At 41.0% G+C, this 27,374-nt stretch overlaps 2 protein-coding genes across 15 annotated transcripts in view; one reads left to right on the top strand and one right to left on the bottom strand.

Annotated features, from left to right (window-relative positions):
• The window catches only part of ELK3 (ETS transcription factor ELK3), a 66,558-nt gene extending 48,433 nt beyond the window's left edge, over window positions 1-18,125 (top strand). For all 13 annotated transcript variants that reach the window (XM_053253101.1, XM_053253095.1, XM_053253098.1 and 10 more), the window contains one exon: window positions 13,234-18,125. In XM_053253101.1, coding sequence (XP_053109076.1) covers window positions 13,234-13,332 — 99 coding nt within the window. In that variant the 3' untranslated portion in view covers window positions 13,333-18,125. The remainder of the gene's footprint in view (window positions 1-13,233) is intronic.
• A 1,608-nt stretch (window positions 18,126-19,733) lies between these two features.
• Window positions 19,734-27,374, bottom strand: part of CDK17 (cyclin dependent kinase 17) — a 105,800-nt gene continuing 98,159 nt past the window's right edge. For both annotated transcript variants that reach the window (XM_053253086.1, XM_053253087.1), the window contains exons 12-17: window positions 26,832-26,929; window positions 25,302-25,407; window positions 24,268-24,310; window positions 22,683-22,773; window positions 21,894-21,971; window positions 19,734-21,444 (exon numbers count right to left, since the gene is read on the bottom strand). In XM_053253086.1, the coding sequence (XP_053109061.1) occupies window positions 21,407-21,444; window positions 21,894-21,971; window positions 22,683-22,773; window positions 24,268-24,310; window positions 25,302-25,407; window positions 26,832-26,929 (454 nt within the window). In that variant the 3' untranslated portion in view covers window positions 19,734-21,406. The remainder of the gene's footprint in view (window positions 21,445-21,893; window positions 21,972-22,682; window positions 22,774-24,267; window positions 24,311-25,301; window positions 25,408-26,831; window positions 26,930-27,374) is intronic.

Raw genomic sequence — 27,374 nt, forward strand, 5'->3', positions numbered from 1 at the left:
TGCACTGGAGGTTACCAGCATATGCATTGCTGCTTTGGGGTCATTTGTCTCAAGAAATAGGCGCAGTTGCTGTATCAATAGAAGTGATAGAAAGCACTTCCGGCCAGTGCCTCAGTCCGAGACACCAGAGAGAGGTTTGAACATAAGAACGGCCCTGCTGGATCAGGCCCAAGGCCCATCTAGTCCAGCATCCTGTTTCACACAGTGGCCCACCAGATGCCACTGGTAGCCTACAGGCAGGAGTTGAAGAGGACATGCCCTCTCTCCTGCTCTTACTCCCCTGCAACTGGTATTCAGAGGCATCATGCCTCTGAGGCTAGAGATGGCCTATAGCCCTCCAACTAGTAGCTATTGATAGACCTCTCCTCCATGAAGTTATCCAAACCCCTCTTAAAGCCATCCAGGTTGTTGGCTGTCACCACATCTTGTGGCAGATAATTCCACAAGTTGATTATGCATTGTGTGAAAAAGTGCTTCTGTTTGTCAGTTCTAAATTTCGTGGCAATCCATTTCATGGGATGACCCCTAGTTCTAGTGTTAATTTATTTTTATTTTTTTAAATTTTTATGTCCCGCTCTTCTTTCAAGGAGCCCAGAGCGGTGTACTACATACTTAGGTTTCTCCTCACAACAACCCTGTGAAGTAGGTTAGGCTGAGAGAGAAGTGACTGGCCCAGAATCACCCAGCTAGTATCATGGCTGAATGGGGATTTGAGGTGGCCAGAACCTCAGGGGTATACTCATGAGTCAAATGGGCCATAACCCAAAATTTGGCTTTAAAAAAGTCAAATCTGGCAACAGAGAACTCAGGTCTCCCCGGTCCTAGTCCAGCACTGTAGCCACTATACCACGCTGGCTCCATGTTATGTGTGAGAGAGATGAATTTATCTCTGTCCACTTTCTCCACACCATGCATGATTTTATAGACCTCTATCATGTCTCCCTGCAGTCATCTTTTTTCTAAACTAAAAAGCCCGAGGTGTTGTAATCTTGCCTCATAAGGAAGGTGCTCTAGGCCTCTGATCATGTTGGTTGCCCTCTTCTGCACCTTTTCCAGTTCTACAATGTCCTTCTTTAGATGTGGTGACCAGAATTGTATGCAGTACTCCAGGTGTGGCACACCATAGTTTTGTATAAGGGCATTATAATATTAGCAGTTTTATTTTCAGTCCCCTTCCTTATGATCTCTAGCATCAAATTGGCCTTTTCCACAGCTGCTATACATTGAGTCAACATTTTCAAAAAGCTGTCCACCACGACCCCAAGATCCCTCTCCTGGTCAGTCACCGATAGCTCAGTTCTGTCAGCATATACTTGAAGTTGGGGTTTTTCGTCCAAATGTACATCACCTTACACTTGCCAACATTGAACCGCATTTGCCATTTTGTCCTCACAATCTGTTTTGGATTTCACTACCCAAAAAAGTTTGGTATCATCTGCAAATTTGGCCAACTCATTGCTTACCCCTACTTCTAGATCATTTATGAATAAATTAAAAAGTACTGGTCCCAGTACAGATCCCTGGGGGACCTCACTTACTTCTTTCCATTGTGAAAACTCTCCATTTATACCAACCTATTCCTGTTCTTCAACCAGTTAGCAATCCACACATGTACTTGTCCCCTTGTCCCATGACTCTTCAGTTTCCTCAAGAGTCTTTGATGAGCAACTTTGTTGAAAGCTTTTTGGAAGCCCAGGTATACTATGGATCCAAAAGTACTGCAAACTGCGTACCTGTTCCTTCTGGAGAAGTGTAACCCTGTCTAGAACTGGCAGATCAAAATTGTCTCCTGAGTTCCAGTCCCGCACAATAAATACCTCCATATTGTCTGGATTCAGTCTCAGTTTGTTGTCCCTCATCCAGCCCATTACCATCTCCAGGCAGGCAAGTAAGTAAGTAAATCCTTTATTACATTCTTTGACCAGATGTAATATAAAATAGTAGTAACACCAGATATAGTAACACCAGATGTGATGTAACAGTAGAGAATATAAATTATCTATATAACACTATAATATGTAATGGCAGTATAACATTAAAGAACTTGTATCACAAAAATGATAGAATAAAATATAGTCAATTGAAACAGAAAGTGCACAGATACCAATTAAATTCAATAGTTTATCGTTGCTCAGTTCACCCAAATATAAATTGGAGGAGTCCTTTGTTAATTCACAATGCACTCTGCTAGCCATAGTGCAAGTATTTCTGGTTCCTTATCTGATAATAAAAATCACACACAAAATTCTTCTGATCAACCTGTGAGAGAAATAGGTTAATTAGCTTGCTGTGAAGTTGGTTGTAGAAATTGCAGTCTATCAACACATGTCCTACTGTCTCTAGGGTAGACCCTTCCTACACCACAGGGGCAGACACGTTTGCTGTATGGCACTTTATGAAAACTGCCCTCCAAAAGTGCCAATGGAAGCACATTAAATCTAGCCGTAGAGAACAGTCTCCAGTGTTTAGGTACTTCTAGCATAAGTAAATACTCAGCTGGGTACACACAGCCGGTTGTACACACAACCGACAATTAAGTCAGTTGCCATGACTTAATCTAGCCCAAGATCTTGTTGATGTGCTATATCTAATATACACTGTTTCAACATATTTCTGGCCCCTTCATAGCTCATAGACATCAAGATTACAGGTGAAAGCCCATACATTAAGAGCTTTCCCATCAAGGATTGTTTCTATGATGATTGAAAACTGTCTATCAATGTTAGAGGGGTCCAGTCCTTCAGAGGGGAAAAAAAGATTTTCAGCCAATAATTAAGGCCAAGAGTCCTGACACAAGATTCTGCTGTCTGCAACCCTGCCTCCAAATGCAAAGTTGCATTGGGAACACACCTAGCCACCAGCAGAACTTGAAATTTTTTGATTGGATAGTCTTAACGGGGCACAGTTGACCTTGGGGGCCCAACTGGGCTCCATAGAGAAGCTGTTATAGAGATTTGGCCTTAAAAAGTTTGATGTCCATGGGAACATAATATCCTCCTCTAGTACAAAATTACTTTAGAATAGCAGCCACACTTCTTTGTGCTGAGTGAGCCCCATATTCAATCTGGGTCTTCTTTCCCTCAGAAGTGTGAAAAAGCATGCCCATGTATTTAATGCAGGCATTTAGGAAAGTTATGCCTTTTCCTGATGAAGCTGACAGAAAGAAAAAAAAAATTGGGTGTCATCAACATACTGATAACACCCTGCACCCAAGCTTCTGATGATCTCTCCAGTGGTTTCATGTAAAAGGCACTGAAGACAGAATGGAGCCCTGTGGAATGCCATACAAAAGCTCTTGTTTTAAAGAGCAACAATATCCAATTGACACCATCTGGAATCTGCCTGAGAGATAGGAGCGGAACCACTGTAAATCAGTGCCTACCATTCTGAACTCTCTCAGAGAATCCAGAAGGATACTATGGTCAATGGTACTGAACGCCATTGAGAGATCCAAAAGGACCAACAGAGTAATACCTCTCCCCTGCCGGTCTGTTCCCAGTTAGAGATCATCTATCAGGCCAACCAAGGCGGTCTCCACCTCATAGCTAATCTAAAAAAACAATTTGAAATGGGTTTAAACCAGGGCTCTACAACTAGGGCCCTCCTGCAGCGGTTGGCCTACACCTCCCATAATCCCTGGCTATTGGCCACTGTGGCTGAGGCTTATGAGTGTTGGAGTCCAAAAGCTGGAGAACCACAGTTGTGTAGCCCTGGTCTAGATAATCTCTTTCTTCCAGGACTGCCTGGAGTTGGAGCGGCCACCACTCTTCCAATTCCCTTGCCCAACCATGGAAGCTTGGAGACAGGCCTATAATTGTTTAATTCTCAGGGTTCCAACGCAGGCCTCTTCAGAAGAGGTCTAATAACTGCCTCTTTAAGACAGGAAGACATCTTGCTGTCCCTCAGAGAAGCATTTATAATATCCGCTAGGTCCTCTTCAGCAACCCCTCTACTGGACAGTATGTGTTATGTTGGACAAGGGTCAAGAGGATAGGTGGCAAGCTGCACCGCTCCAAGCAGCTTGTCCACATCCTCACAAGCCACAGACTGAAACTGATTCAATCTAACCATATAAGAGGAGTTGTTGGACACCTCCACACTAGACTCTGCAATAATTGTGGCACCTAGGTTGGCCTGAATAGGAGAGAGTTTATCAATAAGAAGTTAATTAAAAACGGGTCAGTGATGGTTCCAAATTCTGATACAGGGAGGGAGGGGTGTATGCTTGCCCTCTCACAGTTTGTTCCAGCTTCTTGTAGTGATACTGTAACAATCCTGAATCGAATATGCTTGCAAATGATGGGGGTGGGGTGGGTAGAGAAACAGGATAGAAGTATGGATTATATTCAGGGAATGATACCTTTTCCAAGCCAATTCCCAAACTTCTGGATTGACTACTCCTGCACAGCTGCAAATGCCCAGAAAACACAAGGGATCAATTTCTTTATGTATCTCCACTCAGCTACACCAGCTCTTCTTGCTTAGGACATGACCTTCTTCACAGCAGTCCTAGGGCTTTCTTTCGCCTGATATGAACTCTCGTATTTTTAGCATTTCATAATTTTGCACACTTGATTAGAGAGACCCAGCTAGGATCAGATAGAAGCATCCTAGACTTGCCCCGTAGTGAGAGCCAAGTGCATCCAGCAACCATTAGTGGTAACTGGAATTGAAAAGGGGATCCAGATCCGTCACATCAAGGGGCCTTATTTGACTAATGTGTGGTTCAAAGAAAGGCCAAGATGACAAATCTGTTAGCATAGGAAAAGTGTTATTCCTGAGAACTAAACAAGAAGTGGCAACAGCAGCTGAACTTGAACCTCATCCAACTCCCCAAGAATTTCACTGCAGAAAAAGGCTCACGGAGGCTTGTCAGCTCTCTTCTATCCTTACAGGTAACACTTTACCTGAGCAAGGGTGTTTTTGAGGGCAAAGCAGAGCCTTTCTTATTCTAAATATATATTTGGAGCTAGGAGAATATGTCAATGGGCATAGCACAGAAACCTAAGCATCCTTTTTTGACAGAGCTTACCAAACACTTACTTCTGGGTGCAATTAGATTATTTTCAAATCTTGACAAGAGTGGGGCTTTCAGATTCTAGAGAGAGCCTATTTTCCCTTTTTTCAAAAGTCCAGACTCACAGTTTGAGATGTTTTTGTTCCCTTTTGAAGACATATTTTTAAAAAGTTGACTAAGAGGGCTTTTTGTTTATAAAGAATGCATAACCATCTTCTCCTTGCCCATGTCCAGGGTTTTCCACCTTTGGTCCCCAGATGTTGTTGGAGCATAACTTCTATCATCCCCAGCCACAGTAGCTGAAGGATTATGGCAGTTGTAGTTCACCAACAGCTGGGGACTCAAGGTGGGAACCCTTGCATGCAGTTAAGGAGAGTACTTACTGTGGAAAGGCAAAATGAATGAAAGTGAGGTTTATGTTTGTGCTGCAGCATTGCAGTTGTGGAAATAGCCACACTTATCCATGTGTCTTCTATGTGCATGTATGACGCTCGGGATGAGTGCGGGGTCCAATGTCAACATCAAAAGGGGCACATGGCTGAGAGAAGCGGAACCATTGCACCTGGCACTTTTCTTCTAATCCAGGGTTTCTCAAGCTTGGGTCCCCAGATGTTGTAGGACTACAACTCCCATAATTACTGGGGATGATGGGAGTTGTAGTCCATCTGTGTACCCAGGTGTGAGAACCCATTCTAACCTATTTTACTTCCAGGATTGGTGCTGGGCGGTGGAGTCGCAGGGAGGTAAGTTAGGGAGGAGGCCTTAGCTCCTCTGACTCAATTTCTGGGCACCCGACCTCCTGTGGCGTGTTGTAATCACGTTGCTGCATTGTGCGGCAACATCATTAGAGCACTTTGCAGCAGGCTGGTGGTGGCAGGAGCAGTTGGCAACGGCAGCAGAGTGGTGAGGACAGCAAGGGGGCAGGTGAGAGGGCAACAGTGACCACCCACTCGGAGAATGGGGACTGCCTACCCAACACAGACAGGAGACATTCGCCCATGTGGGCAAAGGCATCAAAGCCAGGTTTCGCCCAGAATGCCAGCAATCCTTGGGCCGGCCCTGTGTGCATGTCGCTTACATAAAGGGGCTGGACTTAAAAGAATTGATATGACACTCCAGCTCCCATCTCATGTGGGCCCTGTGCCACAGTTGTCCCAATTTTACAAGTGTGTGTGTTGGGGTATGTGGGGAGGAACCCAAGGCTGCGAAGCAATGAATGTTAGTTCTATGACTCCCTGGCCAAGAAGGAACATGAATCCAACTATCCTCTGGCCAACACACTCCTCTTGGGGATGGAGAAATGAGGTTACTGATTGCTTTGCTAGGTGCATTCTACGTATTGATTGATTGATCATATTTCTATACTGCCTGATATAGAGGTGGTGTAAAAACATAACAAATGTTAACACAATATAAAACTCATAAAATTCATAAAACAGATAAAAACAGCCTTAGTACATAAAAACATTAACATTTAGATTTCAGTTAAAAGCCTGGGAAAACGGGAGTGTGTTGAGGGTCTTCCTAAAAGCAAGCAGAGAAGGAGATGCTCTGATTTCAACAGGGAGCTAAATAAGAGCATCTCCTTCTCTGCTTGCTTTTGCAAAGGTATGTTGTGTGAGACTGACAACTCCCAACAGCTGGAACTACATGCACAGTGATCCTTTTTGGATCAGGTCCACACACACCACTTATACAAAATGGTCAGCTCTTCCATCTGTTTGTGAGATTGCATCCAGGTCCCCTCCTTTCCTGTCCAACCCTAAACAGTACCCCCATGACTGTCATAAGAGCAACCCAACTACATAATTCCGTTTCCAAGAAATTGCATTTGGGAGCTTATAAACAAGCCATGAAGGCAGTAGCATCTGGGGCTTAGAGGTATAGTCCTGCCTCTTAAGGAGGAGGCTAATAATAGAATTGTCTAGCTGGGAAGGACCTTTGCTCAGTGCAGGAAACTGCAACAGCATCCCTGACAAATGGTAGTTCAGCCTCTGTTGGGAAACCTGCAGTGAAGGAGAGCCCACTGCTGCACTAGGCAGACTGTTTCACTGTCAAACAGCTCTTACAGTGAGGGGATTCTTCCAAATCTCTATCCTGAATTTGCTTCCTTGTAATTCAGCTTATTGGTTTTTTTGTCCTGCCCTCAGGAGCAGCAGAGAACCTATATGACACCTATATCATCCCACCTTAGTCTTCTCTTCTCCAGATTAAACACACCTAATAGCTCCTTCAATTATTGATCATAGGACTTGGTTTTCAGACTCCTTGCCATTTTTGTTGCTGTCCCCCCTCCAAACCCATTCTAGTTTATCTTAAAAGACTCAGAGGCTCTTCTCACGATTAGTGAGAAGAGCCTCTAGGGGGTTTGCAGGGAGAGCAGGCTTAGCCTGCTCTCCCCGCACACGAGCAGCAGTCTGCTCTGGCAGCCACCCACACAACCGCCGGCTCCATCATGGAGCGACCGGGGCTGGGGAGCTTGGGGGCCACGTGGCCCCTGGAAGCTCCAGCATGCCCTGCGTGAGTGCGCAGGGCATGCTGGAGAGACCTCTGAACCGGGAGGCTGCTTTTCAGCCTCCTGGCCGGAGGTCTGCTCATAAGTAGCCATGCCGCAACAACTCACGATCGGGAAGCCCGGGTTTCTGGAGCGCTCGCTTTGCTGACCCGGGCTTAGGGGAGGGCTAGTTACCGGTAAGCGGGTGACCTACTTAAAAACCACCGGGCTCGCAGCTGAGCCTGGTGGTTCTCACGATGGGACGAAATCAGGCTAGTGGCGCCTAGCCCACTTTTGTCCCATCATGTGAATAGCCTCTCACAGAACAGGAGTGATGGGGCAGGGGAACAAGTATTGCCCTCCTATTCAGGAAAGAACCTCATTTTGATAGGTGATCTCCAAAATATGACTACAACAGAGTGTAAGGAGGGTTTATTTTTATTAAGGCAGCTGAGAACTGAGTATAGTTCTTTTTGTGGCTTTGTATAATCATCGAAGAATCATCCAAACCATCATTTTATTAGAAACAAATTGTTCTGGTAAGAACTAATCTGCCCACTTTCCTTTCACTATTATCTTAATTGATGATTACCATCTTCACAAGTTAGCCCACTTGTGTCTCAAACATTTATGCGTCCGCCATCTTGAATAGGGCTGATGACATCATCACAAACTACAGAACTGAGATGGCCCTATGTGTCCCTACAACTGTACAAAATTTGGTTCAGATTGGTTAGGCAGTTCACAAGTTAGCCCACTTGTGGCTCAAATGTTCACATGCCCTTCATTTTGAATTGAGGTGGGTGACATCATCACAAACTATGCCACTTAGGTGCCCCTACAACTGTACCCAATTTGGTTTGTGTTGGTCTGGGCATTACAAGGTTGTTGAGGTGAGTGGACACACACACGGACGCATACATAATGCCAGGTAGGGATGTGCACAAACTGGTCCGCAGGTCATGTTAGAGGCCTGCGAACCAGTTCACAAGTGGCCCAGTCTGGCGGTCCGACACCGGGTGTGTGTGTCTCGCTTTAAGAGCGGGGAGGTTGTACTTACTCCTCCCTGCTGCCCCCGCCTCCTTGTTGACCGGTAAAAGCGGAAGTAACTTCTGCGCATGCACCCGCCACTGAGTTACTTCCACTTTTACTGGTCAACAAGGGGGCAGGGGTGGCAGGAGGAACGCTGCTGCCCCAAAAATTTCACTGACAAATGGAGCGCTGGAGGGGGGAAAGCGGCGGGAGGGGTAAGTACAACCCCGCTGCCCTTAAAGCAAGGCACCAGCGTTGGACCATGCCTCTGTGGTCCGTGCCCATCCCTAATGCCAGGTGATCTTCTGAGCTTATTTTTCTTAGGCTAAAAGTTGGTGTAGTATGTAAAATGCAACAATTCACTCATATACCGAGTAAAGAAGAAAAGGGAATCCAAAGTTATAAAGCCTTGCTTCTTCCAAACTTCTACTCTTGGTCTTCCAAAAATAGTTCTCCTCCTACTTAAATACCAACGATTAGGGGGTGAGGAATTGATAAGTGCGGTGCAGCTTGTTGATTTCCTACAGAAGCCCTTTGTTCTCAAAAAGGATGCAGGTGCTGTTACAGAGAATTGAACCAGCGTGGTGTAATGGTTAGAGTGCTGGACTAGGACCCGGGAGACCTGAGTTCGAATTCCCATTCAGCCATGATACTTGCTGTGTGATTCTGGGCCAGTCACTTCTCTCTCAGCTTAACCTACTTCACAGGGTTGTTGTGAGGAGAAACTTAATTATGTACACCGCTCTGGGCTCCTTGGAGGAAGAGCGGAATATAAATGTTAAAATATATATATATCAAAAATCAAAATGCATCTGGCTGGTCAGTGGCACATCTGAAAAGGATTTTGGGGTTGCAACTGATCACAAACTGAAAATGAGCCCATAATGTGACATAACTGCAAATAAGGTGGTTTTAGGCAGCATTATTTGAACCATATTTTCCAAGCCATGAAAAATAATAATTTCACTTTATTTCACATTAGTTATACCTCATCTGGAATACTGACACACCTGTTGCTCAGCATTAGGAGGGTGGAGTCGATCCACCTCTACGGTTGCGGGCTCTTGTTGGATTCACCTGTTCTGCTGCAGGCTTGCAGTAAATGCCCAGCAGTGTGGGATATTTTGGCAAGATTATAAAGACTTCAAATAGCCTGCCTGTGCTCTGGAAGCACTAGTTAGATCAGAAATACATCAGCGGATGTGTTTCTGATCTAACTAGTGCTGCTGGTGTGTGGGTGGGCTATTCTATGGATTGGCACCCTGAACTGCTGGAGCTTTACTGCAGTTCTGCAGCAGTGTAGTGAATCCACTGAGGCCTGCAGCAGCGCAGGTGGATTGGTTTCACCCTCCCAACACAGCACAACAGGTGGACCACTGTGTCCAGTTCTGAGCACTGTGTTTCTATAGATAATTCGGAAGTGGCTCAGAGGAAGGCAGCAAAAGTGGTCAGGGCTCTGGAAACCAACTTCTCTGAGGAAAAGCTGAAGGAGCTGGGTCTTTTTAGCCTGGAGAAGAGGGGCATAATAGCCCTCTTCAAATACCGGAAGGACCGTCCCATAAAAGAAGGCACAGAGTTGTTCTATGCTGCCCTAGAGGGCAGGACCAGATCTAATGGGCTTAAGTTACAGAAGGAGAGATTTAGGAGAAACAATAAGAACAGTTCAACTCTGGAATCAGTTACTTGGGCAAGAGTTTCTTTACTGGGGGGGTCTTCAGGCAGAGGCTGGACTGCCGAGCTCTTGGGAATACTTCATTTAAGTAATTTATATACTGCCCATTCAGAAATAGCTCAGGGAGTTTCACAGTCAACAGCCACTTTAGCTCTGGATTTTTAAAATTAAAATTAATTAATTAATTAGATTTATATACCACCCTTCCAAAAATGGCTCAGGGCGGTTCTCTTCGGATTTCCTGCATTGAGCATGCAGTTTATTTATAACAAATATTTATATACTACTTTTCAACCAAAGTTCCCAAAGCAATTTACATATATATAAATAAAATGGCTCCCTGTTCCCAAAGGGCCGACAATCTAAAAAATAAACATAAGAGAGACACCAGCAACAGCCTCTGGAGGAATCCTGAGCTGGGGATGGATATGGCCTAAAAGGACCCCTTCAGTTCCATGATTCTGTAACATTATTTTGGCACGCAAGTGAGAGCAGTGAAAGTGAAATAAATTCCTCGAAGTAGGCATACAGGTAAAACAAGTTTCATTTCCCAGCGTTTGCAGAAGATACTATTCTGTGGCTGTCAGTTTACTTCAGTGGCTCGGGCTGATTGGGTGAGCCTCTTGTGGAATGTAATTAACTCACTCTGGATTTGAAAGCTTGCAGTATAATTAGGGCAATGAGAGACTTCTTCAGAGCCGCAGTTTGCCCTGCAATGAAGGTCTAAACCGTAGCAAGAAAACACAACTGGAATTCACTGGCATCTCAAACAGCTCACTGATTGCTTGAATCCTGACTGCACAGATAAATCTGCTATTTGTTTTGCTCCTTATTTACATCCTAGTCAGACCTAGGATTCTTCGAGTTAGACAGTAATCAAACATGTACTAAAGAGAGCTCATTCCACAGAGCCAGGACTCCAACAAGACATGGCAAGTGGAGATATTAAGACACAAGGCTGTAATGTGTTGAAGGATGTTATTAGCTAAATGAGGGCATTTTGCATAAGAGTAGATAGGAGCAGCACATATACTCCTGCTGTCCTTACTTACTGAGAACAGATTTTATTTTGTGGTGCCTGTTGCTGGTGAAACACTGCTCCTGTATTTGGAAATCTGTGTTAGTGTGAATTGCTAGAGTTGCATTTCTTCAGATTTCAGCCCTGGGTTAAATACCTGAGATGTATCTTGTTTCTAGTGCGCACACAAGTAAATCTATATGCATTAACACGAAGCTGTCATGTAGCACACAGCTTGTGCTTTCACAAGCTTGGATGATTTCGAGCTATTGATAACATTGTGTAGGGTAACTATGTTTTCTGTGCTGTGTTTAACCAAAAGAATACCATTGTTGTTTTCAAATCAGAAAAGGGCAATCTATTCTAGAGTACATCGGTATAGTGTGTAATAGGTGAAGGGGTTTTTAGCTATACATTTTGGCTTGGGGTGATCACACAGTAATAATTGTTGCAAGAACCGAGATATTAGAAGCACACAAAATAATACCTGCTTTCATCTGTGAAATGGAGATGGATATGTCAGTAACACTATGCCACCTACTTAGATTGCAAATGTTAATAAAATAACAACAACAAGAACAACAACAACAACAATAATAATAATTAATATTATTACTCAGAAGTCAAAGAACAAAGAAAATGAAATGTGGGAGCAAATAATGTACTTCTGATGGTCCATGTTGGATTGAAAAGTGGTCTATAAATGCCAATACATAAACAAAGTTTTGCAAACAGCTGAATTTATTTGAATCTTCCCCACCCTCGATTGGGTACATTTGTGTAAAAAAGAAAATAGGCAGGAGACAACTGTACACTAACTTTTTAAGGCTGAGCTTGCTTGTACCACTAGGGTATCTTTGCTAAACTGGGAGTTTATCCACTTACTGATGCTGGATTTGAGATTTTTTTAATTGTTACCAACCCTGACTGCAGAATAATTCCCACCAATGGCTTGCAAGCAGAGTCACTTAAAAAAATTGTTGGGCATGGCACCATGGTCTGTAAAGGGGCAATTTCGTAATATTCAGACCATGAGGTTAGAGTCATTGACATCATACAAAATGAGGTGGTAGACTCATGTGATAAGATGCTGGATTATACTACCAGAGGAGAGGCCATATTTTTTAATGCTCTGCCCTGCAGTATTAGCACATAAGAGAGAAAGCTCTACTGATCAACATGAATATAGGATTTATTCAACTTAAACATTTATCCAGATAGCCTACCTGGCCATTCCTCGCCACATGCAAAGAATACTGTTTATACATAGTGGTTATATCTGAAGATATTCCCCATTAGCTCTGCTACAACTGTCACTTGACATGATAATTCAGATTTCCCCAAGATTACTTGACTATTTAAAAATGCAGCTATGCTCATTAATGACTTGAAGATTAGAAAGCCTTGTGTAAGTAACAATCATTTCTCCATTGCATTATTCATCGCTTCAGGCAACTGCACTACTTTGAATATTGTTGTGACAAGTGTGCATAGTCCCTTGTGGGATTTCCAATTTTATAATTTCCATTTAGAGGAAATATATATGAAGTTATTACATAAATAATGCAAAGATAGAGCTGTCCATATCTAATGAACTCCTAGGCTGAATTCAGAATATCATGTAAAAAACCATGGCAAAGGATACTCAATTCTGATTATATGCGCTGTCTGCATTGACAAACTGTGGTTTGCAACTGTCCAGGAAAAGGGGATTAGAAGCTATGGTTTGGAATGGGTTTGTGGTGCTATGGTGCATCTGAACTAAGAAGCTGGAATTCTACCTCCAAGAGCTGTAGTTCCTGCAAGACAGCACAGAACTTGTAAGCCTGAATGCTTAGAGGAAATAATACAAAAGCCAACTCCTCTAAACCATGCTTTGTCTGCTATATGTTTGGATGCTCAAATCATGGTTAGTGCAGATGGTGCTTTGGCATGATGCCTGAACTGAGCTATAGTGTGCATATCTGAGATAATCGAGATTTCACTTTGTTTCTCTGCAGTTTCCAACTCTGCTAAATGGTCACATCCCAGTGCCAATTCCCAGCTTGGATGGGGCTTCTTCTCCAGTTCTCCTTTCTCCAAATTCTCATAAATCCTGATGTCTCCACAAACTAAGGACTCGCTAACAAACTGGATTTAACACAGCCATTCTGATGGGTTTCATTTTCTGGTGACCCAGGGAGGACATGATGAAACCCACTTTTATTATGGTTTGCACTTTTCATTACATGGATGATCTACTTTTTATTATGTTTATTTAGCATTTTTAAACAGTTTTTTGTATAAGAATCTGTTGTGCATTAAAATGAATTATAATTTTTTTAATATCCTATCGCTCCAAGTGTTGAACACTGTTTGTTAATGAAGTATCTTTCTCGATTTCAAAACAATATCTAAAGGATGTGAAACTTTTTAATCCTCTATTTCTGCATATTATGCATTGTGCTTGTGTAAACTATAACCGGCTGTGCCTTCTTTTGCATAATGTTATATATAAATGATTTATATATTTTCCAGTATTAAGATAAAGGTTGAAAAAGGAACCAAGTATTGAACAGCCTTTCCCCACTTGTATTTTCCTCCTGTGATAGGCTGTATGGTGCAGTATATTCGTGTAACTTTGAATTAAGTGCTTTCCAGTTATATAAAGAAACCTATTTCCTTGCTGAAAGGCCATAATAAATATTTTGGCCAGTAAGTGCGTTTAAGAATAGGACACTATTTAGATATAGGTGCTTGAAATCTTCTCTGTGGTAAGAAGAACATGGCCTTAAAATATTTACAAAAGATTTTGAGAACATTCTTAAAGTTAGAAGACATATCCTTGCTCAGTACCACTCATTTTCATGTATGAATCACTTCAAAAAAAATTTTTTTAACTGATCTTTGTTTTCCTAATTATACTACACCTTACACTGATTTTTCAAGTGCTTTGTTAATTAAGGATGGACTGCATATGGCTCCAGTTTTGCACAGTCAAAATCTAACTTTTTAAACACAATCTTGGGCAGTATTGAAAATGAATAAAGGGGAAAGTACAGTTTGTAAACATAATGGGAACCTATGAATACATAAGAAGCAAATAAAACAATACTCAATCTGTATTTTTTAAAAATATTTCTCCCCTGTACTAACCTGATATTAAACCTTGAGTTAGTAATACCCAGGCTCTGGGTCATTCCTCCTGCCTAGAACGAAGGCAGCGGAATAGAACTTGTGTCACTTACTAAAAGAAGTTTAGCATTACTGTATGTCCATCAACTGTAAGCTGCATGCTTATTTTATGAGCAAACTTACTACAGGCAAATACAGAAAGTATTCAGATTGATTAAAGCTTCTCAGCTCATACCATGTCTCCAATGTTCAGTAGAAAATGTATAGAAATTGCCATGCTAGTCTCTGTACAGCCTAACTTAATTCTGCAATCTAGCTGGCTCATTGATCTAGAAACACCTAAACGCTCTGGCAAGGTAGACTCCAGGCTTGGCAGGAGACACAAGTCTTTGATGTTGTGAAATTGAATCCTGTGTGTGTTTGAATGAAAATTTCAAACAAGGACAATGTGCTACAGCTGCTTCTACCTGCTCTTTCTATTCTGAAGATTGCATCATAGTGAGGTTTGCCTTAACCCTTTCTAGAACCATATTTGCTGATTGAAGAGGGGACCACTGTGCTCCACTCCCTAGTTTTCATTATGCATCTTCCACTGCATGCCTTCTATCCTCTTCTACCTTTGAGGGATGTATTATTTTAGACTGCTAAACATATCAAATTATGTGCATGGATATATGATCTTAGATCTAAATATCCCCTTCCTTCAGATGAAGGACTCCTTCCACTGGAGTGAACTTTTTGATCCATCCTGCATTCATTGCTGAATACACTCTTTCCTCACACAAACATAATTCTATTTGCAGTTTTTGTGGGGCATTTGGGGATGCAGTATTTTTATACAGTGACTCAACAGTTTGTTTAAGTGCCGTTTCTTTTCCTGATGGTTCTGGTGATAGTCCCACATTTATTTTTAAAATTGTGATTCCCAGTTTGCCTTTCAATGCAGGCCCTCAAAACAGGCATTATAGAAAGTTGTTAAAATAAGCATCTTATTTAGTGTATGCTTGCATTCTAGATGAAGCAGCTTAATAAAAAGAATGGGAATAACCCAGGGCTTTAATAATTAAGGACCAAATGTAATCTTTACACTTTATCTATGTTCAATTGTATAGAACAAAAACTGCCTTAAATAGTGAAGTCCCAGCAAGAAATATATTAGAGGCAGAAATGGGGAAGAAAATTGTTTCAGTTTCCAACTGCCAAAAACAAGTAGCTGACATACCACACAAGAGTACATCAGACCAGTAAAGCTGATGCACACAAGTTCTGCAAGCACAAAAATTGTGTAAATGGTGTTATGCAAGAGTAAGCCCATTATGTGCAACTTGTGTGCATGCAACATTACTGGGCTGATGTACCCTTGCGCGGCATGTCAGCCACTACTCTTAGGAGTGCAATCCTAAGCATGTTTACTGAGAAACAAATTCCAGAGTTCAGTGGGACTTATTCCCTAGTAGTTATGTGTAGGTCTGCAGGTAAACCAAAGTGATGTGTAGCAATAGAAATGGTATTTGGGGTCATTAACAAGCAGAATAATACAATCATACTTTGAGTTGGAAGGAGCCATGGAAATCTAACAACAATGTCTGATCTGGGTGATTAATTTATGCACATTAAAATCCAGTTAAAAATAGAAAATTGCATACGAAACTATTTTTGGCCTTTTGCATAGTTTTGGGGAGATAAACACAACACATAACAGTATACTGATTTCATTCTTGCTTAATGTATGCATTTTCACATCAAATGCAATCTATTATTTCAGTGAAGTTCTTTCTACTCAGACTTACCAAAATGGATGAAATCTTCTGGGTTTACTAGCCATGAGTTCCACAGTGTTAGGAGGGTGGAACAAGAGCTATGCCCTTGCAGCGTGACTGCTGTGGAGTTAAGCCAAAACTTGGCTCACAGCCAAGCAGTCAAGATGGGGGAGCAATTTTTGTTGCTCTACCCTCCCTCCCAAAATACTTTTTGGCTTCCAGAAATATGTTCCCAGGAACATATTTTTGGAAGGCAAAAAAACACTTTTGGAGGGAGGGGAGAACAGTGAAAATTACCCCCTCCTAAGCATGCTTGGCTGTGGGACAAGTCTTTGACTGAGCTCCATAGCAGACTCTTTTGCAGCTCTTGCCCTGCCCTCCCAATGCTGTGAAAACATGTCAATCCACTGAAATTAAGATGTAGTCAGAAGAGTTGCATGGAAGAGTTAATATCAAAAGGAGCCTTCATATTAATTTACACTCACCAGACCTCATTCTTCCTTTGCAAACAGACTAAGATGCTTTTTCACTTTTTTCATGTCATCAGCACTACCTTTTAAAGAATAAGGCATCTAACTCAGAGCCTCTTGTTTTCTGTAAATATCAGGTGAATGAACACACTATTACCTTATTGTTCACAGTAAATTAGTAACTTTCTTAGTGCCCACAAATGGCATAGCTAAGCTCATGTCCCTCTCTGCAGCCTGTGCTACTGTATGATCATTATAACAACTTACTGCAAAATGTTCATACAGGATTGCAGAATTCTGCTTGTTTTGTGGAAATATACCATCATGTGAAGACAGAAGATCAAGGTGTCAGTTTACAATGCCAAAATCCCTTACAATAGCTGCATATACATGTATTTCCTGCAGCAAATGCATACAATGTGAACAAAATTGACTACACTTTGTGTTTGCTGTGTGAAAGACCTACATACACAGCAGTTCGGTTTGCCATATGAAGTATGGAGCCACCCTGTGGCACATGTGATGCACCCTGGAGCTGTGGCAAGACTTGAAAGGCAGCCCTGACGCTGTAGAGAATGGTCCGTTCCTTACTGTCATGATTGAGGAAACTGTGGTAGTGCTGTTCATGTACCGCTCATTTTCTACATAGTATCGGGGCTGCCTTTTGGGTCTTTGGTGCACAGCAGCTCCGTACTGCGATGCATCATGTTGGTGACTATCTGCACCTGAGAGATGTATGTAACGAGACATAAGAAAGTGTTACAAAGAAATATTGCTTATACATCACGGTGGATATCGCTTAGCATTCAGTGCTGGCATTCCATCAAAATAGACTAGAATTGCCCCCTCCCTTTTGGGAGTAATGTAACTCTGTCTACAGTGTGCACACTAAAATAAGGCTACAAAAGCTAGAACTATGTAAAGGATGGTGCTTTTCCATACATACCATATTTACCTGAATTGAAAGTGATTCTGAATTTAAGACAACCCCCTTAGATGTAGAGGTTAAATATAGGTTATACCTGCATTTACTCAAAAGGAACAGGACTCTGAATTTAAGAAACTCCTGATTTCTAATATCAAAAATCCGAGTCTTGGATTCAGGTAAATCTAGGAAGAGTTTTGCTTCACAGAGATGTAACTAAACAACATGTGTGTCCCAGAGAGCATATAAAGCATATTTAATTAAGTGGACTACATTTAAAGATTTTGGGGAATATTGTTACCTTAGATTATATAGCAGAAACAGTCAGACACATGAGAAAATTAGACTGCTTACAAGAATGTAGTTGGATGTCTGAAAATCTGTAGCTGGTATGGACTGAGCAAGGTACCAGTAACCCAACACATCCATGAGGCTAACTTGTTTTTCCAACAAAAATATCCTTTAAACCCGAGAAGTCCTTTGATTATTTTAATTCACTCTTTGCATTTATAAACCTTGGAATATTTTAAAGTTATTTACTTAACCTACCTCACAGGGCTGTTGTGAGGATCAGTGTGATATTTGTACAATGCTTTAGAAAAAAATTAAAATATTACATAAGTGACAAGTAGCATTATTAAGGACAAAACAGAGTCCAGTCAATAAATGGGAAATCAATTATTACCTGAAGATCAACAATGCTTAAAGTCAAGTGTATCACTTGGTAATTTGATTTTTGTTTTTGCTCTCTGTACAAATAATGATCTCAGTCATTTCACTATCGACTATGAAAACTTTCCTGGTTGGTTAACGTTTCTATGACTTATCCTTGCATGTTAACAGTTCATTCAGTCCAGTTAGAATCATTTTGGATACTTTATGTGCAGTGATGAATAACTGAATCAGAAAAGTTAAAGGATCAAATAATATAGAATGAACCTGATCAAACTTGTCGTGAAAACATGCACAGAAGATGTCTACTGGCAAATGGGAAGAATAGGTGCCTTTCTGAAAAGTGCTCAGAGATGAGTAATATTCAGCTCCTGAAGTAAATTAGACACAAGGTCAGCTCCTATTATAAAAAGTTTCAGTTCTGGTGGCTGAAGACCATTAGATTGGCAGGAGTTTCAGGACAGGCAAAAACAAACCACCCACTACTTCACACAGTGCATAATTTATGGAATCCACTTCTACAAGATGTGGTGATGGTCACTAGCCTAGATGTCTTTAAAAAGAGGGGATCAGACAAGTTCATAGAGAACAAGTCTATCATTGCCTACAACTGTAGTTTTGATAGCTATATGCTACCTCCAGTCTCACAATACCAGTTGATGGAGAGCAACAGCAGGAGAAAGAAGGTGTTTTTGAGTTTCCCAGAGGGATCTCTCTGGTTATCATGGGAAACAGGATGCTGGACTTGATGGCTCTCTGGTCTGATCCAGCAGGGCCCTTCTTATGAAGTATGAAAATGCAAAGAGATAGATCAGAAATAGTCAAAAACTTTTTAAACTATATATAGAATATTGCTTTCCATATCACAATATGCATATTACTTTCCACATCACAATAACCGCCCAGAGACTTAAGTTTTGGGCGGTATAAAAATATGTTAAATGATAAATAAAGATCAACCTCTAATACACACAATGGAATCTGGCATTCAAGAAATTAAAATGTTGACATACAAATTACAAACAACTGAAATATTTGAATTAGCCACATCGCATTATGGATTTCCAACCTTTTTTCCTGTGCTGACAAGCTGGCCTCTTTTGGCTCTGGTGGCTTTCATCCCTTCCCATAACCAGGATTTGGCCCTTGGTAACCAAAGCTGGAATCATTTTGCTTTCTCATGGAACAGGATCTACTGTCCAGGATCCCTGCTCCATGTGGAGCATGCAGGTAGGGCCCCTTTCCCATGAAAGCCAAACACAGGGCTGCTGGGATGCATGTCTAAAAGGTGTGGCCCTACTTTCCCCACTCCATGTTCAGTGGGATATTACATGGAAGAGGGCTTGAGAGTGCAGTAGGAGGTGAAGACCACCACAGAGGAATCAGAAGCACTAGCGCATATTTGGCAGACATCCATCCTATCCAGCCTTTTCTGTGCTTGCTGTGGCTGATCTGCACATAGAAACCAGTTTATGGAGGAAGATTTTGTTCTCGGGACCCAAGGGCTCATCTACAGTTAAACCGTGGAATGCTTGTTAACATAAGATGTCCAAACAAAATTAAGGATTTCCATATAATATTTATACTTCCAAAAGTACAATATTAATATAGGTCCATCAGTTAGAAATAACAGCAGTTTGTTAGCTCTGCGGGGCTTCTTTAACATAAAACCAGCTTACAAATGCTGAAAAGCAGCAGTGGTCCAATAGTTACCATTACACATGAATTTGTCTCTTCCAGAAAATAAAAATGTTCCCAAATTCAGTTTACTAGAATCATGAAATATTAATAAAACATCCCCAAACATGCCACAATCACTATTCACAAATAAAGTTAAAATGAAACATACATTTCTTTTCACTTAATACTGTTAAATAACAATAATAAACTACAAGATTTCCTGAACAGAAATGGTAGGACCCCTGAATGTTTTACAGTGAACATCAGGAAAAAAATTAAGTTATCTATGACTATTTTCATGATATACCAGCCAAAGATTTACATAAACATTTCAAAATATGCCAGTAAAGATGTACAGTCTCTTGAAGATGCACTAAACAAATCGGTTCAGAAAGATGAACACAAATGCTTAAAAATACTGTTACTATCACCAGGAGGTACTTATGAAACTCACTGAGATGCATCAGCTTAGTAGTAACATGTTGACTAGCTCCAATAAACAGATAACACCTAAGATCTTTAAAACCCTCTAAGTTCTCATGCTTTACAAAGCCTGCAGTACAGAGTGATGTCTCCTCTAGTATGGACTTGCATTCTTCCAGTGGATTTCCAGTAAATACGTCGTCACAGAACAGCTATGAAAGCACGGGAATGGGTCGTGGGAGGCACACACACATACCCTGGGACGCATGGCTCCCATATTTTTGTCATTCAGACATCAAGAAAAATACAAAGTTCCCAAAGCAATCCAGAGGAGAACGTGTACAAATGTTCTTCAAATTATACAGGTTAGAAAAAAGGTATAGAGGGAAGGTAACTGCATTAGGAGTCACATGCACGTTTCTTCCAGGAGAGCAAAGCCTGATAAAATGGATCAGCCAATCCTCACTAACAGCCATGGAACCTAATCGCATGTAACGGAGGAACCATTTTTCACCTGTTCAAATCAATAAGTGCTTTATGTACTTTATAATATTTTTAGTCACTTTACACCTAATGTTGAATAAGAAATTAAGGGCCGTGAACTTAAGAGCATTAAAGACAGTTTACCTATTTAACAGTCAAGAAAGCTATGTTTACATTCCAGGAAACATTGCAGTTTTAAAAAAAGAAGAAGATATAAAACTGCAGCAATAGTTCATGAAGAGAAACAGATGCATTCACATATCATATAAAGCCATTGCAACATCTGCAGGCATTCAACTGTTTGTTAAATATACAGACAGTAGTTATTTAGCAGCAATGATTTCCGCAATAAATAATGCACTGTGTTTCTCAGTCCTGCACAAAAATTGCAGCTACTGTTACATTAACAGCTGTAACCTACTGGCTCTAATGGCAGAGGAGACCTTAAAATTGACTGTACAAAAATTTGTCACACTGTGACAACAAATATAAAAACGTAACCAGCAGGTCTGAAATAAAAAGACTGCACTGTGAGGAGGACAGTGTAGACAAACAGATTTCAAGTCCACCAGGGGAAGCACTGCCTTCAGAGTAGAGTCCTTGATGGATGCAAGACAGCCTTGGGCTTGAAATCACATTGCCAGCCTCAGAAAAGCATGCTTTGCCTTCTGTTCTTCCCATGCCCTAGAACATAAACACACGAGTTGTGTTAACATGAGTTGTGTTTTGAGCCCTCCAGCAAGTTGATGGCTTTCTTCATTACTGAACATCTACTTTGCATGTTTGTGCATCATAACAGAGAGGTTCAGAAATTAAGGCGTTTTTGTAGGCTTTATCCCTATAGCAACTCTCTTCCTGCTGTATGAAATGTATCTGGCAACATACGTGCAAGATTCAGCGGCTCCAAGCTATTCAGCAGAACCTGTTTTTCTCAATCTAGTTCCTCATTTCACTCTCCATACTTGTAAAACTTTTTTTTTAAGGGGGGGGAGAAGAAAAAAGAACATACCACCATGTTTGAGGAATCTAAATAATTCCAGCTATTCACTCACAAGGTGTCAACATTACTGCTTATGAACCCTCTAACTAGTACAAACCTGGGGGGCAAAAATTAGTTGTTGAAGCTTACATACCTGTCTCTGGATAAGTGGAATTTCGAAAGCCAGGATCTTTCTGCAGCTGAATCTCTTTCAGAGTGAATATTGATGCACCTGAAACAATATAAGTGGAGAATGTTGTACATGAATAAATGCCTCTCTTCTAGAAACACATGCTGTGCTCAGATGAGCCTTGGGTGACTGTGTGAAACAGGATTTTGGACTAGATGGGCCTTGGGCCTGATCCAGCAGGGCTGTTCTTGTGTTCTTAGAAGTTGCAGAAGGACCATCATGGCTGGGGCAGAGGAAAATACTCCAGCACATGAAAGAGAAGAGGATTTGTAGTAAGACTTACTGGAACTACAGCTTCCTACCACTGAATCACTTATACAAATACGACAAATATTTATATACCGCTTTTCAACAAAAGTTCCCAAAGCGGTTTACATAGATAGATAGATAGATAGATAGATAGATAGATAGATAGATAGATAGACAGAAATGAATAAAATGAATTGAGGAATGTTCCCATTCTCCTCCTTACTGTCCTCAAGTCCATCTGCAGAAAAGCACCTCAGACTGACTGAAATTAGATGTAGACTGAAGACATGCCCCACATGTGGGAGAAAACACTATCCTAGGGTATGGTGAGGGTTCTATAACTGTTAACTCGGATTCAACTACACTCGAGTGGGTGCAACATTTTGATTCAGTGTAGTCTTCAGAAAAATGCTTGGTTTAGGAAGATGCAGCACAGAAGATATCAAGAAAGGAACGTTGTCACTTCACTCAGACACATACCCAATGACAGAGTGGTGTACTTACTTTCTGGGATAGCATGTATCCTTGTTCCTAGACTTCTAAAGTATGCATGCTTCATAGCCTCTTCTGCTGAAATTCTTTTCTTTGATTCATACTGTTAAATCAAAGAGATCATCATGTAAACTATTTTAACAATAGCTCAGTGGTGGGGCATGTGCTCCGCATGAGTATGGCCCCAGGTTCAACCTCCAATCTCTCTAGGTTTAAAGGAGCTTAAAGTAACAAGACTAGGAAAGACATTGATCTGCTTGGGGTGTTGGAAAGCCACTGCCAGTCAGAGTAGGTGGTACTACCGGTTACCAGAAGGGTTAATGGTTTCACTTACTGGGTTATGCATCTGGGATCAACGGAAATGTCTGAGTTCACATGACACACTCTGTGAGAGTGCATGTGGCTCCGCGATACATGGACATTAAAATGAATGTGAGGATTGGCCCTATAAATCAGCGGTGTTAACTCAATCTATCGAGTGAACAATAGAAACTCTTAAATGACTATCAGGGTATTAGCTAAGTTATCAAGTTATAATTCCTACAGAAAAGTAGTATATAACATAAACAAAAACAGGTATTACTGGCTTCCACTGGCCCAACAAGGATCAACTGGCATTGGCTCCTCCCCTTGAAGAAACTATGTCTTCCTGCAGCCATTTCCAGTTGACAGCAGCAGAGGGAGAGACCCCCCTGTTAGCTTGGCGAAGCCTAGTACCATATCGTAACTAGGTCTAAGTACACATACAGCAAAGAATTGCATTTTCTACCGTTTTCTCCTTCCTGCCCAAGAGGGGCTCCTGGGTGTGCGGAGGAAGGCATGGGTGGGCAAGTGTGCCCCCCTCCGGGCAAAGTAGTCCCTCTCCACTTACCTCCCCCTGGAAAAAGACATCCCTCAAAGTTTTGTTACCTCTCAGATGTATTTGGCACACAATCTGTCATTAGATTATGCAAATTGAATTGTGGGGTGGGAGGCAAGTGGGGCGGGTTGCTTGCTCAGGAGCTGCCCCTGGGCAGGAAGGAGAAAACGGGGGTAGAATATGATGGGCTGTAGGAGAGGTCATGGGGGCTACGCAGAAGATTAAAGTATCTTCATCTGAGCTCTGGCTCAGATCCTTTCTGGCTTCTGGAATTGTATTGGTATCACTCTCAGCCAGAAAGTTGTTTTAAAAGGGATGCAGAATCCTGCAGCAGTAAGTGCTTGCATAACAATCCCATGGTTGTGGAGAATACACAGACAAATATGAGTAAATGTTTGGCCGCCCAGATACGCAAGTTTGGGCGGGGCATTAAATAAATAAATAAATAAATAAATAAATAAATAAATAAATAAATAAATATTATAGTCTTTGCAATCTCTAGGTAGATTTAAACATTTTACTACACAAAACCATTAGTGGGGGAAACTGACTTTAAAAAGAGAGAGAGAAAAGACAGACTCCAAATTCAAGAGGGGAAAGGAACCACATTCTTATCAGCTGCTGCATTATGCACTGAAGCCAATTTTATATTTGCATTTATCAAGCAAATGCCTCAGTTTTGTTTGTGTCGGAAAATCTTAATATGCATGTATACAAAGTAAACAAAGGAAAGCTTACTTGAAGAAATTTTACTATTAATTCAATGCCTTCTGAGTCTAGCCTAGAAACAAACAAAATGAAACGTTGGTGGTTAAGTGTTTCTGCGTACATAGCTAAATTGCTTCTCAACAAAGAATCCAACAATAGAGCATCTCTTAACACAAATGAAAGCTATCTAAAAATGATAACAGACCCATACAGAATGCAATGCATTTTTCTAATGACAGATTGACAATGAGAATGGAATCCTGGGTGAGCAACTCCATTACCAGATCATGCTTCTGCCAGCTTGTACACACAGTACAGATTGCTAGTGGCAGAATAGAAGGGTACATTCTAGGGAATGTTTGCATCCAGGTGTGCTGGGAACTTTAACTGAGATCTAAAAATGGGCTGATACATTCTTCTTCTTCTTCTTTTTTAAAGAACCCTATTAAAAGATATCCTATAATTTCATACAACTGACCTATTCAAATCTGTATTCAGGACTTTGCCAGATTGCTAGGGGGGGGAAACAAGTCCCCTCTTCTAACAGCAGGTTTACTAGATAAATAATTATTAGTCTGAAGTATGAGGGAATGCTTTACAAATTTATTTCCTACCTATTGTTGATGGGTATCACAGGTTAACATAAAACAGAGATATATGAAGGAGCTGAAATTTATTCAAATAAGATTAGCCTAATAATAAAAATGCCTGGCATTTAGAATTAGAAGATGCCTGGCACCCAATTAGAAGATGACTCTGAATTTAAGACAACCCCCTTGAAAATAGTGGTTAAATACATGCCATATCTGTATTTAAAAACAGGTTAAATACAGGTTATATTTGTATTTACCCAAAAGGAAGGGGACTCCAAATTTAAGCGGCTGTCACAATTTTCAACATCAAAGAACATGTTAAAAAACTAGTCTTGAAGTCAGGTATATATAGTAACTAGCATTTACCTTATTTCATCACGGTATACCACTACTGTACACAATTAAATTTGTTCATGTCATACCTGCTTGTGTCTTCAGACTTATGACAATAGCAGAAAACAGCAGTTGTACCTTGGAGCATGGTTGATTAAAGGCTGAGGCTTGTATTTGGGGAAGTTGTAGTTCCTAAACTCATCACTGGAAGTTATGCCTGGCCATGTTTCTTGTGATGGAGTTCCTGAATGGAAATATTAGAAAATTACATTCCTAAAAGGAGAATAATCACTCATTCAAAAATAATCAAAGCAACATTAGAAGTGCCCTTCCCTTTATACAAGCCCTATTCAGATATTATGTTGTACGTATGTGCACACATGCATGAGTTTGTCTCAATGACTACATGCATTCATTTTCAGAGAGAACCTGGGTACAGGCCACCTTAGATTCAGGATACATGGTACAGGTACCTCTGTGTATTCATGCATACATATCTGTACATGCATACACCAGTACACAGATTGTACAATATATGTGAATAGGATTACTATAATTATTGGCTAATACACTTTCAGGAATCTTCTTTAAAAATGAATGGTAAACCCACAACTGTAAAGTTATCATGGAACTGGAGTCCAATCCTCTGCTCAGTGCAGAAAATCCAGAGTTAGAGAATCTCCGATGGGTGTCCAGCCTCTCCTTGAATACATCTAGCAAGGAAGCAGCTGCTCCCCTACGAGTTGCACTGTTGAACTGCTCTCATACCTCAGAAATTCCTCCTACTGTTCAACTGCAATCTACCATTATGTAACTTAAGTCCATTAGATCTGCCTCCTGGGAATCAAGACTTTGTTCTCTTCTTTGTGGGGCTGAGACAGCCCTACATCACAACCATGTTGTCCCTCAGTCTTCTTCAGGCTTAGCATACCTAGTTCCTTCAGTTTTCCCCTCATAGGGCCTGTTCTCCAGGTCTTTAATCATCTGAGCCTGTTCCAATGTACTCACATATTTTTAAAAGTGTGGGGCCCAGAATTGAACCTAGCACTCCAGAAGAGGTCTAACTAGTGTAGAACAAAATGGAACTATTACATTTTGGAAACTGATGCTATAAATGCAGACTAAAATCACATTAGCCTTCTTTGCAGCTGCATCATATTGTGGGCCCATGTTCAGCTTTTGATCAACTATAATCCCAAGATCCTTTTCACTACTGCCAAACCAGGTATCCTTGGTTTGGGGCCACATTTGATTACTTCTTTGTTGCCTAAATGCAGAATTTGACATTTGACTCCACTGAATTTCATTCAGTTAGTTTCAGTCCAGTTTTCCATAGTACCAAGGTAATTATGAATTTTGCTCGTTTCTTCTGAAATGTTAGTTATCCCTCTCAATTCTGTGTCATTTGCAAATATGATGATGATTCCTTCCACTCCTTCACCCTAATCTTTTATTTAAAAGTTTAAGAATATGAGGCCTAGGACAATGCTCTTCAGCACCTTACCTGAAACCTGCCTCCAGTGCGGTGAGGAGCCATATAGTTCTATTTACCCAGAAGTATGAAAATTAAGTGCAATTCATCTTCAACAGCTGACCCAGAAAAGAGAAGTCTTCCAGATGCCATTTTGTAAAATATGCATTATATAGTGATAAGCATAATCTATTTACCCAGAAGTCTGAAAATTAAGTGCAATTCATCTTCAACAGTTGACCCAGGAAAGAGAGGTCTTCCAGATGCCATTTCAAAAAATATGCATCCAACTCCCCTTTATAGAAGAAAAGTTGAAATGAGAGTTCAGAAAATGCTGACATTTCTATTTTAAGAGTACAGTACAGTTGTTCATAACTGTTACAATTTGCCTTCATTAACTCAACCATTGCTGTTAATGCGAATAAGAACGAAACAGCTATCAGTGTGTTCTGCACTAATCTTTATTATTTCCCTTCCACCAAAGCCAAAAAGCAAGTGATAACATTTGCATTTATTGGAAATACTGTTCTTGATTAATCCTAATTGATCCTCATGACTCAGATTTTGAGATTCCAAACATTCCTATTCAAAGGGCTGTTTCTTCTTTTAAAGAAAAGAGTTCAGATATTTCCTAGAACAAAGGTTGAGAGGCTAAAAATATCACCGTCTGCCTCCCACCAGCCCCCAGTAATATCTTAAGTGAAAACTATATAAAAGTGGCTTGAATACTTATGACCCCT

The sequence above is a fragment of the Hemicordylus capensis genome, chromosome 5, assembly GCF_027244095.1.
Source record: "Hemicordylus capensis ecotype Gifberg chromosome 5, rHemCap1.1.pri, whole genome shotgun sequence".
NCBI lineage: Eukaryota > Metazoa > Chordata > Lepidosauria > Squamata > Cordylidae > Hemicordylus > Hemicordylus capensis.